Source organism: Epinephelus moara, chromosome 5 (assembly GCF_006386435.1).
Source record: "Epinephelus moara isolate mb chromosome 5, YSFRI_EMoa_1.0, whole genome shotgun sequence".
NCBI lineage: Eukaryota > Metazoa > Chordata > Actinopteri > Perciformes > Serranidae > Epinephelus > Epinephelus moara.
Genome location: NC_065510.1, coordinates 26,360,521 through 26,377,415, shown reverse-complemented (window position 1 = coordinate 26,377,415; position 16,895 = coordinate 26,360,521). Strand labels below are relative to the sequence as shown.

Here is a 16,895-nt window from a genome sequence, read left to right as displayed (position 1 = left end):
GAAATTCGCCTCCTCCACCCAAATCAAACCGGAATGCCAAAAAATCAGGGGTCTGCCCCCAGAGGCTGTATCGCCGTCTGCCGGAAGTCAGACGCCGAATAAAGCCGATGGGTTCCGAGAATGCTAATAACAGTTAGGTTCACAATGTCCTGATTTCAACCTTCACTCAAAATGCAAGCTGCAAGCTCAAGTTTGGGGCCATGCATGCGTTTAACAGCAAGTAACCTTGAACACAAATGGAGGATGAAGGCCAGTTAAGACCCACTACCACTGATATACTACCAGCTCCTCAGGCCATCATTTAAATGGTGAGATGCCATTGCAAAGCATATTGTTCAACACAAATGTGTTCGTGTAGGTCAAGAGACTTACAATGCAAAGACCTTTGCGTGTGCAGTATACAATGTGAGAACGATGAGGACTCAAGATCTAAAATTCTGAAGATAAAGAATGACATTTTGAGTTCACAGACAATCACTAAAACTAGAATTACCGCCTCGTGGTTGCATGCCTCTGCACACCAGTCAAGTTTCTCTTACAGTTTCCATCCATGTCTGTAAAAACATGGATGCTTCAAACATTAAAGATTTATACAATCAGCACAGTTTCAGGATTACGGTCACCAATTCAGTATCTGACCAAATGTCTCCCCTTCTGTCCCTGAGAGTTATGATGTTGAATAATGGCCATGAAAAGTGTTTTTGCATTATGATATCACAGAAAAGTTGACCTTTGACCTTTGGGATATAAAATGTCATCAGACATTTATGTGAAATGTTAGTCTATGAGTTCTTGAGTTAAAGTTGAAAACATGTTTTATGAGGTCACAGTGACCTTGACCTTTGACCCTCCACCACCAAATTCAGTGAATTCAAATCCAAGTGACTGTTCTTAGTTTATGTGAATATCAGAATAAATAAAATGTATGTTTAGCCACCAAAAACAAACACCTGCATAGCTTGGAACCGGACAATTAAAAAGGTGTTTTGGCCACCATAGTTTAAAAAAATGGAAATATTAGTTTTCATATTCCTTATGTTGTAACGATTCCAGAAATGTTTTGTTTATCAACTCCCCAAGAATATTGAATGAAAATACATGAGGAAGTGCGCTATAATCAAATACTAATCACCTGCCCCAGGCCCCAGAAGTAAATCAGTGGATACAGTTTTTTGAGTTTCACCTTTGCTGCATAACGACTGGTTTCACTATTGGAGCACAAAACCGTAAGTAGGCAGTGCTTATTAACAAATAGACAGACAAGCAAACCAGATTGAAAACATGACCTCTGTGCTAGAGGTGAAAATTCAGGGACTAATTGCCCAGGTCAAACACACATATAAACACACACACTCCCAGGTCTTACGGAGGGTTGTCGCTCAGGCCGCGACCAGCATACTGAAGCACCATGTCTGTGCCATACACGTTGAGCAACTTGTAGGGATTCACGGACACAAGGATGCTGCCTATGTAGGTCTGTGTGGGAAAAAGAGAGAAATAAAAGACTAAGGACAGTGGATAAGTAGATGCAACAGGCGTACATGACATTTGACGATATTAGTTATCTCATTTGCATATTATAAATGAAGCATACATATATCAGTTCCTGGTCATAGCGCTTCTTCAGGTTCATCAGAACTGTGGTCTCATTCAGCTCACTGAAATTAAACACAGATGAAATTAAACACGTACAGAGCAGATATATTGTCACACTGCAGGAGGATTCTCACACTCACTTTGACATCCAATATTAATTACTTTTCAATGACATTCAAGATATCAAAATCAGACATCAGCGAGAGTCGTCACTTGGCAGCGTGTCAGGAAATAACTGTGGAATAATTTCTCTTTAAACTGCTGTTGGAATGACACACATATCTAATGCAGGGGATTCCTCAGGATGTGAAGAGATCTCTTTGGGTGTTGCATTTTAATAAAATACTTAACATACTTAATGCTAGGGATTTCTTTCTGAACTCCAAAAAATTTTCAAGGATTTTCAAAGCCTACAGGCACGCTGTGACACACACACAACTACACACACATACACTGTAAATAGTTGCTTGAAGAAACTGAAAGGATATGCATTGAAATGAGCTGTGTTGCTCTACGCTGGAGCAACAAAATGCTTCCAAGTTTGTGACATGAATGACTGTAAGGCTGTTTGTTAATGCTGGATTCTGCTTACGGCAGTTGTGTCATGTCCTCCATTCCCTCCGCCCAGCGTTTCACCCTGTGGCCTGTTGTGGGCATGCTTAGGATAGAGTAGATCTGGACACACACACACACACACACAGACAAGCAGACACACACACACACACACACATAATGGTATGTAATTAGTCCAACCCTGCCATGAAACATTGCCAAAGCTTGAGGGATATTGTTATCACTTGATGCAGAGCTGATATAAAATATGCAGAAATTCAAATATTCTTTTTTGTAATGATTTTGTATGCCATCCAGCTTCTGTGTTGTTCATTTCACAGCTATTGCTAGAATATTGTTGATATCCCTCTTACTGCTATCACAATTTATTGTAAATCAACTTTCATTAAAAACTAAAAATGGGTAAATGCTGCCTTCTCATACACATATGAATAAAGACATGAATTAATCAGTGTAGCTACCTTGTCATACCAGCTTTGACCGGGTACTCTATCTCTGTCAGGAGTCCAGTCTATGTCCTTAGGCTGTCCGTCTGCAAATCGAGGTGTTGGTGAATATCCTTCTAACACCCCATCTTCTCTGTACATGGACCACTTTGAAAGATTCTGGACCGTCCCATGTGGTAAAACCCTCTCAGCTGCCCAAACGTCTTCCCCTCCCTCCCCTCCTCCTTGGGCATTCCTGGCCCAGTGTCCTGAGCGCGGCCCATAGGGTGGAACCACAGCATAGCGATTATCCTCACCCTGCAGGCCTGTTGGCACCCTGTACGAAGCATAGCGAAGCTGCTGGTTTTGGACGGCTTCAGACAGGCTTGGGATCTGGAAGCGACGCGTGAGAACAGAGCCATCCGGCAGCCTGTGGAGCAAAGAATGGTGACTTCAATTAAGAATGTGTAACACAAAAATATGACATTTGTCAATGTGATATAAATGGCAATTTTAGCAGCTTTTCGACATTTAGGGCGTTTCCAGGGCAGGAACATTTACAAGGGACCAAGAACCTTTTGAGGAAGTCAGGAAGTAAATCTCAACTTTAACTGCATAAAACAGAGATTAAATTTAGCTCATGTGCAACAGTTCAAGGTGTAAAAAGTTCCTGCTCTCAGATGAGTACTTTTTGCAAGGTCAGATGGTACTGACTGGTCAAAGGAAAACTCTTGGGAACTTGTGTGCCACTTATGTGCATGTTTCGTTCATTAAACGAGGACTGTTAAAACACTAAGAGGTTGAGGGTTGAACATTTTTGATGTTTACTAATGTTAAAAACATCAGACTTTGTTGTCCTAACTATTTTAAAAAAAGCGAGACAAGGAAGTGTGAATGGTTTGATGGAACTAATGAGAGACAGAGGGAGCTGCAGTTGAGAGAGGTAGAGAGTTAATAAGGGACAAAGAGGGAGAGGACAAAGGAGAGAACAAAGTGAGATAACAAGAAACATAAAATCCAGCATCGGTCTTATTGGCCTAACCTTCAAGGGTTCCTCAGATGCAATGGAAACAGGGGACTTCCTAGTTTAGTTTCTGAGTTTTGTTTCCTTTTGTTCTAGAGTTCCTGGATCTTTTCTTTTCGAAAGGGCTGGTAATTTATTCTCCACTGGTAAAAACTTAATGCCTAGCTTGAAACTTGTTTTCTCAACAGGTAGTTCTGTGCAACACCTAGACAAGCAGGTCATTATTTGTTCTAGTGTTCATTTATAGCAAAGTTCACTACCTGAAATTGGCACCACGGAATTCCTCTTTCCGCAGCGCAGAGGCGAGGTTTGGAGGGGTAGGTTTTGGTGCGCCTGACAGTACAGAGTCTTCTGTTAGATGATAAAGACCTGCAGACCGAAGTGCCTGGTTTCGCCTCAGAGCAGATGAAAGGTTGGGCTTCTGGCCAGGGATAACCAGGGTGCCATCAGGGAGGCGGTACGATGCACTACGAAGGTTTTCATTCATAAGAGCCTACAGAGCAAGACACCAGGCAGTTATTCAAGGCTGAGAGTTGGCAATTTACTGTCATCAAAGTGTAGAATTCAAAAGTCTGTAATGGCTAAAATACTATGATTGATTTTCACTGGGTGAAAAAAGAGCAAACAAAACAAACAGGTGCAACAGAAAAGTTAAACTGAGGTACAAACTTTAGACAGGTCCGGGCCAACTGGTTTCCGCGGGTCAATGATGATGGTTCCATCAGGCAGGGTGTAGGACACATTCTTTAGATAGGGATTCTGCAGGGCAGCTGCCAGGTTGGGGGTCTTAGGTTTCCTTGGGTCCACTATAATGGTACCATCTGGGAGGGTGTATGAAGCTCCTTTCAAGGCTGGGTTACTGAGGGCCTAGGTAATACAACAGCTGGTTTCAGTTATGGTAAGCCTGAGTGGTACACAACTGCAATTCAATGAATCGTCAGTAGAATTAAAGCAGCACATTTGATCACCAATCATTACAGAGAATGTGAAGTCGACGTCATCTTGTTTTTGGACTGAGTGCATACACTTTGGTAATGTAGATAACATAGATAACAGAGTGCATATCTCAAAGATGGTGCCCCTGTGACATACCTTCAGGTACCTCCAAGTCATAGGGATCTATGTTGTTTATCATGAGTATTTTGTCCAAATACCGCTACTTGACCACCGTAGGAGGCACAAGCATGAAGACATAAAGAGAACACAAGATAATGCCTCCATCTAAATATCGTGTGACGTCAACTTCCCATTCTCTATGAGCAAAACAAAATCTACAACAATTTATGGAAGCTATTTCAAATCCCTCTACCTGTACACAAGTCAAACTATATAAAAATGAAGGAAAGACTAATAGATTATCACAAACACAATGTAACAGGCAGTGTGAAAGTGAAAATGTACGAAACCAAAGAGTCTGAAGCCATGGCTAACCTTAGCCAGGTTTGGTGAAATGGGTGTATTGGGGTCCTGAACCCCTTCCGGTAGTGTGAAGGAGGCGTTCCGCAGGGGTGAGTTTTGAAGGGCACCAGCGAGGTCTGGAGATACAGGTTTCCGTGGATCGATGATGATAGTCCCATCAGGCAGGGTGTAAGATGCACTTTTCAGGTAAGGGTTCTGAAGAGCTGCTGCAAGGTTTGGGGACTTCGGTTTCTTGGGGTCAATCACAATAGTACCATCGGGGAGTGAATAGGAGGCTTCACGCAGAGCTGGGTTGTTTAGGGCCTTAGCCAGGTTTGGGGAAATAGGTTGCTGAATGAGCAGAGGCAGTAGACAGAGAATAATATTCATTAGCTTTAACTAATACATGGTTAACAAAATGTGAGACATAAAAAGGAATAAAATAATAAGAGATCAATACTATTAAAGTAAAGGATCATGAGTTATGGGTTACTTGCTGTCTCGGGTCTATAATGGTGCCATCAGGGAGAGTATATGAAGCAGCCTTGAGATCCTGGTTCTGAAGAGCTCTGGAAAGGTTAGGGGACATGGGCTTCTGGGGGAGACGTGGGTCCTGTGATTAAAGGTGGAGGGTTATACCAGAGAGTAATTGTAATAAAACTATTGTTTTTCTGTGTGTAGACAAACATACATGTCAGGTTGTATAGTTATTTTGACATGTTCCTTTTATACCTACCCTTATAATTGATCCATCAGGCAAGGTATATGAGGCTCCACGGACTTGTTGATTTTGCAAGGCACGGCCGAGCAATGGGGAGGATGGTGAACTTGCATATGGTGACACCAAGGTTCCATCTGGCAGCCGGTATGATGCTTGCATCAACTGCGGGTTTTGCAGGGCACTTCCTAACATTGGTGAAGATGGTGGTTGGGGTCCATATGGAGACCGTCTGAGTTGCATAGGTGTCTGATAAGATGCATGGCGAAGGTTTGGGTTCTGTTGAAGAGCACTATGGAGCTGAGGCCCAGCTGGTGCATAGGGGTTACGGCGTTGCATCATAGGGGATCTTAAAGATGAGACATTCTGCAAATTAGACCGGTTCTGAAGGGCATCATGAAGCAGTGGTGATGGGCCAGGCTCAGAGATATAATCATATGGAGTAACAACAGTTGGTCCGTATGGTGGACGGAGGTGTGGAGTTTGATAAGAAGCCACACCCCTTAGTGCCTGACCATGTCTCATGGCTCCAGAAAGCATTGGAGATGAAGGAGCAGATGGGGCATATGGAGACTGAGGCCTTTGAAGAGGAGATACATAGGAGGCTTCTCTCACTGCCTGGTTTTGCAGAGCTCCTGACAGCATTGGGGAAGCAGGGGGCATAGGCTGCTCATAAGGGGACATTGGCCTTGGTAAAGGAGAAGTATAGGATGCACCTCGTATTGCTTGATTTTGCAGAGCACCAGACAGCATGGGAGATGAAGGAGCTACAGGCTGCTCATAAGGTGACACTGGTCTTGGCAGTGAGGAAAGATAGGATGCATCCCGAATTACCTGGTTTTGCATTGCACCAGAAAGCGTAGGGGATGAAGGAGCATAAGGTTCTACATATTCGGTAACCATCCCGCCCATGTCTACCACCTGGGCTGGCTCTGGGCCAAAGGGGGAAGCAAAAGAGGCCTGTCGAATAGACTGGTTCCGCATAGCACGAGATAACATGGGAGAAGAGGGGGCGACAAACTGATGGGGCGAGTGCTCAGTATAAGGATCAGCATAGGGGCCAGACACATAAGCTTCTGGTGCATAAACGGGTGGATGGGCAGACTGAGGGGGCAGGAGGGGCGAGGACTGACGAGAAAGTCGAGGAGAGAGACGTGGGGATGCAGGATGTGGCATGTGTTTAAGAGAGGGCTGTGGAGAGGCAGGAGGCATCCTCCTTATGGACTGCTGGGCCATGAGGGGACGTCCTCGAGCCACGGGGCGAGGAGGAAATCGGCTGGATTCTCTCCTTCCCAGGGGAGCACGGTGGACCATGTGAGGAGAGTGAAAAGGAGACGAGAGGAGAGAGGAGTCCACTGTGAGAACAGAAGACCTATTGCTTCGTATGGAGGAGGCACGGAATGGACGCACATTCTGGGTGGGTGGGGGTACTGGGCGCCCTCTGAGACCCATAGGCGAGGGCCTGACAGTACCTAAGGGAACATTTCCCCCCATCCTAGGCCGGGCCAATGGTGTGGGGTCCCTGAGCAGCCGAGTTGAGCGACGAGAGAGGGTCGGAGATGATGGGGCAGGCCGAGGCCCAGCAGGGGACAAACTCCGACGAGATGGGGAGGGAGAGGGAGATGGTCTTCTACTGAGCTGTGGAGAGTGAGGTCGAGATGCATGACCAGGGGAGAGGGGAGGCGAGAGAGGACCACGTATCTTTCTCCCTCCAAACGGGCTACGTGCTGGAGTGGGTGAGGCTGGGGGACTTCGCCTCCTCATGGAAGCACGGGGAGAGGAAGGTGGAGAACGCTGTATCATTGAAGCTCTTGGTGAAGGAGGAGGACTTCGCCGGATCATGGAGGCACGAGGAGAGTGAGGGGGTGAGGGCCCCCTAGCCAGGGGAGACGGTGATCTCTGCGGTTGCATTCTACGACGGGCGTGGGGGGAAGCCATGGGGGAGGTAGGAGGTGAGATTCGTCTTGACATAACAGAGGGGGGTCTCTGGGCATTAATGAGCCCACTCCTCATGGATGGTTGTGGGGAGGGGCTGCGTCTCTGTGGAAGCATAGGAGAAGGTACTGGGGAGGCCATGGGATGGCGTTGCATAATTGGGGAGGGCATGATGACAGAGCGGCGGGATGGCGTTGGAGAGGGTTGCAGGCGGCGCGCAGGAAGGGGGGACATACTTGCTTGCTTAATAATCATGGCAGTTGGAGTGGGGATCATAGGGCCATAACCCTGTTGCTGTGACATCATCATTGGGTCTGTCATCATCTGCTGCTAGAAAAACACAACAAAAAATTAGTATAGAATAGATTTAGAATGAAAAAGCTAAGACAGCCATACATTTGGTGAAAATGGGATAGCTGTGCTGAACATAGTATTAAAGCTGAAGTGAATGTATGGTGTTCATATTAGAATACAACCATCCACCCTATCAAAAAGTTCAGTAAACTGGCACATCTGCTCCACAATTAAATGATTTTGGGGAGATCAAGAAAGCATTTAACTGTCGATATTGTAAAGTGTGGAGGAATGCATTTTTCAAAATGCACCTAAAAACTATATTTTATGTGAGTATGCAACAAGTGACCACCTCCAGTTCACACCAACACGGCTCCTTGCAGCTACAAAACCCTTACGAGCACAAGAAGCATGGAATTTGTGTGGCTAATATTTTACTATGCTGACATTTGGAAACCACTGACTGACTGACAATGTCCACATTAGTTGCCACTGGCAACTAATATTACATTAGTTACCATATTACTGGTCATAAACAACCAGCATTAGGTTAGAAAAAGTTTAGAGGTTTAGGTGAGACTTATTTAGTGGTTGGCTACAATAGTTAAGCATTATTTGTGTAAAGCAACTGACTAGTCAAGTCCCCTACTGGCACACAACCATGCTCTCTAGATACTGGCCTGAGCAAACCATCTGAGTCTCACAAGCAATCAGTATTACTGTTTCTTTAACCTTTTTATTTATGACAAGTCATGTAATAATATGTCAATTGTATTAAATAACTCTGCTATATTGGGAAAAGAGCAAGTTTAATAGTAGCTGCTGATAGTGAGAATTTAATCAGGCTAATAGGGAAATGTTCATTGTTTTAAGAAGACTAATATACAAGAGTAGCCACTTGGGCTGTTGAGTAGCCTCAAATATTCCTACTTAAATATATCACAGAAATGTTTTTTTTTATTATTCACTCAAGTATTAATATGACTCATTGTCTTATGCTATAAGTTAAAATTTCAATATCTGAAAGCTAACAATGTGGTGGATTTTTTTCTTTTCTTCTAGGTTTGAATAAGTTAAAATAAATAACTACAGCCTCTGTAACTCGGGCTTGGGCAGGCAGTGGAGGTGTGCTCTCTAGCATACTGTGGGAATTTTTATCACATTTCCACATGCTCACCTCACATTATATATATAGTGCTCCAGGGATGATGTTTTTCTGTATGCCGACACAGAAGTTGGCGTCGCCCTGTTTCCCTTGTCAAAAAGCCTATGGGATTTTTCAACTGGCTGTTGGATTATTGCACAAAATAAGCTCTGTGGCAAACAAACGTTTATGGTACTTATATGTTTGCTCACCAAGATAATCTTCATAAATGAACAGCTCTTTTGTGATTTTTGAAGCCTAAATGCAATCACCAGTAGTAAAAGCTATCATTAGGTTATAAACAACCTATGGTTGTATGATTTAACATCTCACCCACAACAATGCTGCAGACTTTTTTTCAGGCATCTAACCAAAAACCATTTCAAAAAACTAATTGACTTTAAGACGAGGGAACCAGGACTGCAAAAATGCTAACTTATTTCCAGATTTCTGGACTTGTTCTTGGGCCACTCTATAGCAATCAGGTTGAAATACGGCAAAGTTGTCCTTCTATTACCCTCTGGTGTTACATAGGGTGGTTATATAACATCAATGACACAACAGAGCTAGAATTACCTGTGGTGGAATCACTTGAGGAGACATCATCTGTTGCTGTGGCAACATCATCTGCTCTTGTGGTGACATCATTTGTTGTGACATCATCTGCTGCTGTGGTGACATCACTTGCTGGGGCATCATCTGTTGCTGTGGTAACATCTGTTGTTGCTGTGGTGCCATCATCTGTTGCTGTGGTGCCATCATCTGTTGCTGTGGTGACATTATCTGTGGGGGCATCATCATTTGTTCTTGAGGGGACATCATCATTTGTTGCTGTGGTGACAGAATCTGTGATGGCATCAATTGAGCGGACATACTCTGTTCTTGTTGTAACATCATCTGCTCTTGTGGTGACATCATTTGTTGTGACGTCATCTGCTGCTGTGGTGACATCATTTGCTGGGGCATCATCTGCTGCTGTGGTAACATCATTTGTTGCTGCGGTGACATTATCTGGGGGGGCATCATCATTTGTTCTTGAGGGGACATCATCATTTGTTGTTGTGGTGACATTCCCATTTGCTGCTGTATTGCCATCATGTCACCAAATTGCCCTGGTGCAAGAGGATTCTGGTCTTCATACTGGATTTCTGACATGCCTTCAAATTCTGGATCAGGTGGCAACGTTGGTGGAGGAGGCATGGGCACATCTAGACGCTCTTTTCCAAAAAGGCGTACTTGAGGTCTCGGAACTCTAAATGTCATTTCCCCTCCCTGAACTCCACCGGTATCATCTCCATACTGATCATACTGGTCTACATACTGGTCCCCATATAGGCCCTGTATCCCTTGCCCTCCCAAGTCAAAGACTTGCTGGCCTCCTGGTGGGAATCCAGTGACCTGCTGGGAGCTGTAGTCTTGGTAGGGCATGCCAGCATCACTATAACTAAGTTGATAGTCTGGTGGAAATCCCCCTTGCATTCCCATAGTTGCTGCATAAGGGTCCCCATAAAGACCTGCCTGTCCATTGTCAAAGTAACCCCCTTGTCCGTCATCATAGTAAACTCCCTGACCATTTTCATCATAATAACCCTGAGCCTGAGGATGAAGGAATCCATCAACCTCTCCTCCATACATATGGTCCTCACCCATTAGTGCATAGTAGTCCAAACCCTCGTCACCATACATTGTCATTTCCTGTTGTTGCTGGTAACCATAGTAATCAGCTTCCTGGTTGTTATAGTAGCCTTGGGCAGGGGGATAAGGGTTGTAGTAGTCCCCCATGCCATCATCATAAAGACCACCTTCATAATATTCTGCATTTGGATCATAGAGTCCTTCTTCCTCATAGTAACCCAGGTCCTGATAGTCTGCTACCCCTGCTCCATTGTCATAGTAACCATACTGACCCTCGCTTCCATATGCTGCAGCTGCCTCATCTCCATAACCACCATAACCATCATCATATCCTCCATACCCTTTGTGGCGGACTGAATGTCGCTGGTCGTATCCATAAGCCTCCTCCCCATGTTCATAACCATTGTTATAGTGACCATGAAGATGACCTCTGGAGCTGGCTTGTCGGCTATGTTCTCTTCGTCCACCCCAGCCATGGTGTCCTGCATTTCCTCGCATTTTAGTGGACAGGAAGCGTTTGGTCAGCCAGTTAGTTGCTGCTGCAACCTTACCCAGCAACATACTTCTGTTCTTGAAGTCGTCAGGAGGCCCATCACCACTCTTTTTTCCAAATAAGTTTTTAAAGAAACCCCCCTTCTTCTCATTTGATTCTCTCCCTCCTCCAAGACGAAGCAGCATGTAAGTTGGCTTCTTCCCCCCATTTTGTTCCGCCTTTTCTTTGGCCTCTTTCTCCTTTTTCCTCTTTTTGCTGGCCTTAAACCTCATCATGAATCGAGAGGTGTTCTTCAGCATGGACTTGCGGCGTTTCTTCTTAGCAAGTCGGAACTTTCTTTTCCCCAACCCCAGGAACAAACGCGACGTACTTTTCAGCTTCTTTCTGCTGTTCCTGCGCCTCTTGAAGCCAGAAAACTTCATAAACATCCTGGACATGTTCTTCAGACCTTTCCTTGGGATTTCCTTTTTCGGAAGCTGCGGATCATCCTTTTTTCCTTTCTTCTTCTTTGCGTCAGCATCAGATTTCCCCCCTTTATGGTGGCGTGCATCTTTTGATTTCTTTTTGGATTTGCCGTGATCATCATCATAGTCATCCTCCTCTTCTTCATCTTCATCCTCCTCGTCATCCTCTTCTGAGTCCCCACGTCTAGACTTCCCCCCTTTTTTACCCTTAGCCCCCTTGCCTCCCCGCCCCTTCCCTCTCCTGTCATCCTCTGAGTCTTCTTCCTCATCATCCTCTTCATCACTGAACTCCTCATCCTCTTCCTCATCACTCAGGAGTTCCTCCTCTTCCTCCTCTGACTCCACTTTCTTACTTTTCCCTTTGTCTTTTCCTTTCTTTCCATCATCTTTCCCCTTAGGTGGCTCCTCTTTTCCCTTCTTCCCAGCTTTCTTATCATCTTTTCCACCCTTCTTATCATCCTTTCCACCTTTCTTATCATCCTTGCTGGATTTCTTGTCCTCTTTTCCTCCCTTTTTGTCATCCTTCCCTTTCTTTTCCTCCTCTTTCTTTTTCTCTGGTTCAGGTTTTCCACCCTTCTTTGCGTCCTTCTTGGCGTCTTTCTTGGGCATTTTCACAGGTGGCTAGAAGCACACCATGCCCTCTCTTCAGGATGCTGTAGACCTTCAAACACACAAACGATGCATGTACAAGTTTAACATGAATAATTTATGATTTGGTATGTTGAGAAAATATGATCAGGAGTCTGACCTTTAAAAGATTCCTTGGTTTAGATATGCCTTGGTGAATTTGCACCAGCACTATATGCAGGTTCTGTGTGAGGACAGGTCCACCTGGCCAAAGCAGTTCTACACTGTCCAAATCTGGTCCCCATGAAGGCTCCTGTCCAGACATACATAGATAAACTTCAGCAATCTTTTACCGTCCACACACATAAACATGCAGGTATATACACACAAACACTAGCATACACACAGTGAAACCAAGTAGTTAAGTAAACCTTAATCTTCACCATCTGTCACCATCCCATTCAGGAATTCTGTTAGAATGTATTATTCAAAAATTATTAAGTCTGTGTTTATGTGTTTGCACCACAAACTGTTTTTTAAGATGTCGAAAACTGCCACCCATCTTGCCACTGAATGTTCTCCAAGCAAGGATCTCAAACTCCTGACTCAACCCTGCTCTAAATCTCTGAACCTGGCTCAGTTCCTCAACTGCACACTCTCTAAGCCCTATCTCACCATTTGTACACACTATCTAGAGATGAGATATCTGATTTGAGAAAGCTCTGACCCCTATAAAGTTATGCAACCCCTATCAAGAGGAGTCAAGCTCTGTTGTAGCCTTTAAGGTCAAATGGTTCAGTTGGTCACAGCTCTGAACACCTTTTATAAATCTAATAATGCATCACATTAATTGTATTATGAAGCTTAACCTCACTGCGAACTCTTACAAAAGTGATTTTTACTATGTTGGTTTTACTAATTTCCACACAGTATGAACCCTGAAGCATTTGCTGTCTGTAACAAATGGAGACAAACATTAAAAACACACAAACAAAACATGCAGCTGTTACTCCAGCTTGAGCTCTACCCTCTCTCCGGTCCAGTCTTTCTCTTGTAGACTTGTAGGTGGCTTGTGGCAGTGTCACCACACACATTCACCAAGACAGCTTTCCATCATAGTCACCTCCACATTCAATGACAAACAGTACAGAGGAGCAAGTGTGTTGGTCGCCAGAATCTCTGCAGTCTTCAAATTTGTTGTGTCCTTGAAGTACGTGTCTTCTTTAGAGGTTAAAAAACCCCACACTGAAGCAAAAAACAAACAAACTCCAGGACAAAGTCGTTAGGTCACACTCAGCTTCTTCCTTTGACCTACTCCGTCCTCTGTTGCTCACTACAACACATTCCCTCACTCAACACAGCACTCTGTTCACACTGCCCTCCTCAGAGTGTGTGACAGCTAGTGTGTGTGGTGTGTGTAAGTAAGTGTGTGTGTCTGAGGGAAAAGAAAAAAGGGCAGATGGGTTGCCCGTTTGTGTGTACGTGTGTGCGTTTGCATGTGCGTATATATGTGTACATGTTTGAGTGCAATTGAGGAGTTCCTTGTGGCGGGTCGTAGAAGGAGTCTTAATTTGTCATTTGGCTCTACAGGTGAAACTCGAGAGCTCTGGGCGGCTGAGGGGGCGGGGCATAAATAATACAAAAGGTAGAGAGAGAGAAAGAGGGAGAGAGAAACGGGATGCAGAAGATAAGACTGAATGGAAGTAGGAAGTCATCAAATCCACAAATATCGAATACATAACAGCATCTAATTTCCATATCACTACTGTGTAGCATGTACGCTTATGCATAAGATAAGTCACATACACACATCTTTACTCTATCTGACCTTAAATCTACTACTTCTCTTTTTCCAAAGTGAAATATACTGTCAGGTGTCTGTATGTGTGTGTGTGAGCAAAGATAAGTGACGCATCATTCTGAGTTATATTATATTTAAACAGCATCAATATGAGCAACGCAGGCAGCCACCAACCTACTTCCACATACGTAACAGCAGGAGAAGGAGCAGAGGCAGGAGAAACACCCACTTGTATTGTAGATATATGACGTCTTCGCTCTGGGTATCAATAACAGAATGACTCTCTCAAACACACACACACAGAGCCAGTGAAGGATCGGTAACAGGGCTGTGATTATTAGTGCCATCAACCAAATTATTCCTCTTCCAGAGGGAAGGGGTCGGATTGCCAGATCTGTCCTGTTACAGGGTGTAGGTGTTGGGTTGCCAGATCCTGATCTTTTGGTCTTGGTGTGTAAGTCTATCTGATCATTACCAAACAGCAAAGACCAGAGGTAGTGTATATGTGTGTGCATGTGTGCACACAGTGTTTATGCAGAGTTATGTCTTTGAGTGGGAGCACATGTGCATTAAAAAGACGGAAAGCGTGATGAAAGAGTATTTTTTCCTGGATTTCCCACGGTTTGTCTCTAACCGTACATCTGCCTTTGAAGCAGAATGAAAAGACCCTATCAAACGTGAAAAGCTCTGAGTAGCAGCCAGTCTCCCTCTTCCCAAAGCAATCGCTGCTGGCAGGTGGTCCTCCATCTTTTGATAGAATTTGTAGAGAAGAGACAACACAGAGAAACTGGGATACATGCCCGGGAGAGAAAAGCTGACTTATGACAGAAGTGGACTTGATGAGGCTCATCAAAAGCATTCAGGTCCTGAGGGGAAGCAGTAGACCATCTTTGTCACTTCACACACACACTTTACACACACAAACACGCAGCAATCTGCTGCTATCTAGTGGACCAGCATTACACCTGCAGCACCCCTAATAGTTTGGAGTCAGTCGGATCAGGTAAGTTTATAGGCCTGCAGCAATTGTGAGGTTTGCACAACACAAAGCAATTAGCACCTTGCATTGTTTTACATGATTTAATATAGTGTTATAATGAGTGGAAAGGAGATACATTTGGTAGTCTAACTCCAGGATAAACATTTATCTTGCAGGAGAGAAGTAGATTAACCAAAGTGAGCAGGCAAATGGATGGACAGGAGTTTGTGTGGACCAAAGAAAAGGGAGGAGGAGTGAGTGCACCCAGAAACTTACCTCTCCCCCGGCACACCCACACTGGAGCTCCGTAGTCACGTTCCTTCATCCTCCTATAGGTCAAGCAGGGAGACAAAACCCCCAAAACTAAAACAAATCCCGTTTAAACTTTTTTCATTTTAACTACCCACACAGTTCCTTGCCTCTGCGGCTCCCTTGGCGGGGCACAGAGTAGCAGGGGTCGGTCAGTGGAGAGGAAAAGTGTGCCACCGGGATCGGAGGATGAATATTTAACGACCGCTATTCTTCGGTGACCCGCCGGGGGCTTGAGTTCCACACACTCCGGTGAGAAGTGATGAGCACCGCGGGTGGGCAGTGTCGGTCATACACGGTGATACACACTGATGTACACTGTGGTAAATAAACAAGGTGGGTAAACTTAATTAAAATTTAATTAACTGTAATGTTAATATCAACATTAATGTATTTTATACATATTTTAGCCACATATTTTTGCTTTACAGCTGTAGCTTTTAGCCTAACGGTCAAATGATATAGCCTAGCTTAATTAAGTGTTTAGCCCAACTGTCAAATATAGCCTAGCTTAATTTGTGTCATTAACGTTAGCCGTTAATTTAAAGTAAAGAGGTAAGTTAGTTGGCGTGCTGGTGGTAAAAAGTTGGTTTCTCTCCTCTTCCTGACTGTTGTCCGGAGGTTTAGTGTGTAGTTACGGCATTGGATATTTAACATTTCCTCCCATCCGGACTGAACACGACGCGGAAAGTGTGTCAAGAGACGGCTCAGGGGATTTATAATGGCGCATAATGGATGAAGGTGAGAGCCACAAGAAGACACTGTACAGTGAACGTCTGTCTCCACATGAGCAATCCTTCTGTTGCCCGCCAGATGGACCCGCCTGACAACAAACAAACAGCAGTGAGCCATTAAACTGCTGCATCTCCACTGGATTCACTCCATAACCCAGACGACCTTGCCGTCTCCCCCACATGACCGGCTGGCTGCCGATATCAAAACAGGTTTTGGCTTTGATATGGAACCAACTGTGGAGCGCCACGATGCAAGACCTCGCTGCTTTTTTATTTTTTTTTTATAAGAAAAACAAGCCTTTGGCTACGCTCGAGCTATTTTTAGCGCTGTTCCTGAAACAGTGATTTACATAGACTTACACCAATAGACAAATTTGCGGTGTTTTAGTGTAAACACACTTCATATACTGTTGACATGTTGCAGCTGGCAGACAGAGTCCTGGTCAGTGCAGGCAGCTCTCCAGCCTGCCAGCTTGATTTCTAACCAAAACCAGGTCACTGCTTTTATTTATTTGTCCACTGACAGCAACATAATCAATTACCAGGCTACTTAAACAGCTGCTTTAAAATACAGCTGGTGATGTGAAGTTAAATAATCCAAAACTTAAGGCCCCTCTCTCTTTTAGTCATACCACAAATTAGAATACATTAGTGTTCCCCAGTCTGGGGGTCAAGACTCCCTTAAGGGGTTGTGAGACGATAAACAGGATTGCAAAGCAGAAAAAAACATGTGTCTGCCCAGAAACATTTCTTTCCTTTGGACTTTCCTTGGGTTTTCTGTTTGTTTCTTTTATAAATTACTGGAT

The 16,895-nt window shown here is 44.3% G+C and overlaps 2 protein-coding genes across 2 annotated transcripts in view; both read right to left on the bottom strand.

Moving 5' to 3' along the window:
• Window positions 1-11,849, bottom strand: part of myo15ab (myosin XVAb) — a 60,911-nt gene extending 49,062 nt beyond the window's left edge. The window contains exons 1-10 of the mRNA XM_050045222.1: window positions 9,684-11,849; window positions 5,753-7,996; window positions 5,510-5,629; window positions 5,050-5,367; window positions 4,288-4,485; window positions 3,879-4,111; window positions 2,631-3,024; window positions 2,189-2,271; window positions 1,595-1,658; window positions 1,367-1,476 (exon numbers count right to left, since the gene is read on the bottom strand). Of these exons, the coding sequence (XP_049901179.1) occupies window positions 1,367-1,476; window positions 1,595-1,658; window positions 2,189-2,271; window positions 2,631-3,024; window positions 3,879-4,111; window positions 4,288-4,485; window positions 5,050-5,367; window positions 5,510-5,629; window positions 5,753-7,996; window positions 9,684-11,672 (5,753 nt within the window). The 5' untranslated portion in view covers window positions 11,673-11,849. The remainder of the gene's footprint in view (window positions 1-1,366; window positions 1,477-1,594; window positions 1,659-2,188; window positions 2,272-2,630; window positions 3,025-3,878; window positions 4,112-4,287; window positions 4,486-5,049; window positions 5,368-5,509; window positions 5,630-5,752; window positions 7,997-9,683) is intronic.
• LOC126390772 (cylicin-2-like) lies at window positions 11,848-13,589 on the bottom strand. Its single transcript, XM_050045221.1, has 4 exons — window positions 13,294-13,589; window positions 12,448-12,579; window positions 11,906-12,360; window positions 11,848-11,852 (listed from the first exon to the last, which is right to left on the bottom strand). The coding sequence occupies exons 3-4, from the start codon at window positions 12,306-12,308 to the stop codon at window positions 11,848-11,850; spliced, it is 408 nt and encodes a 135-aa protein (XP_049901178.1). The 5' UTR covers window positions 12,309-12,360; window positions 12,448-12,579; window positions 13,294-13,589.
• Between the last annotated feature and the right edge of the window lie 3,306 nt (window positions 13,590-16,895).

Bases quoted from the DNA above. Each gene is read 5' to 3' on its own strand.
- LOC126390772 (XM_050045221.1), bottom strand. From the start codon at position 12,308: ATGCCCAAGAAAGACGCCAAGAAGGACGCAAAGAAGGGTGGAAAACCT.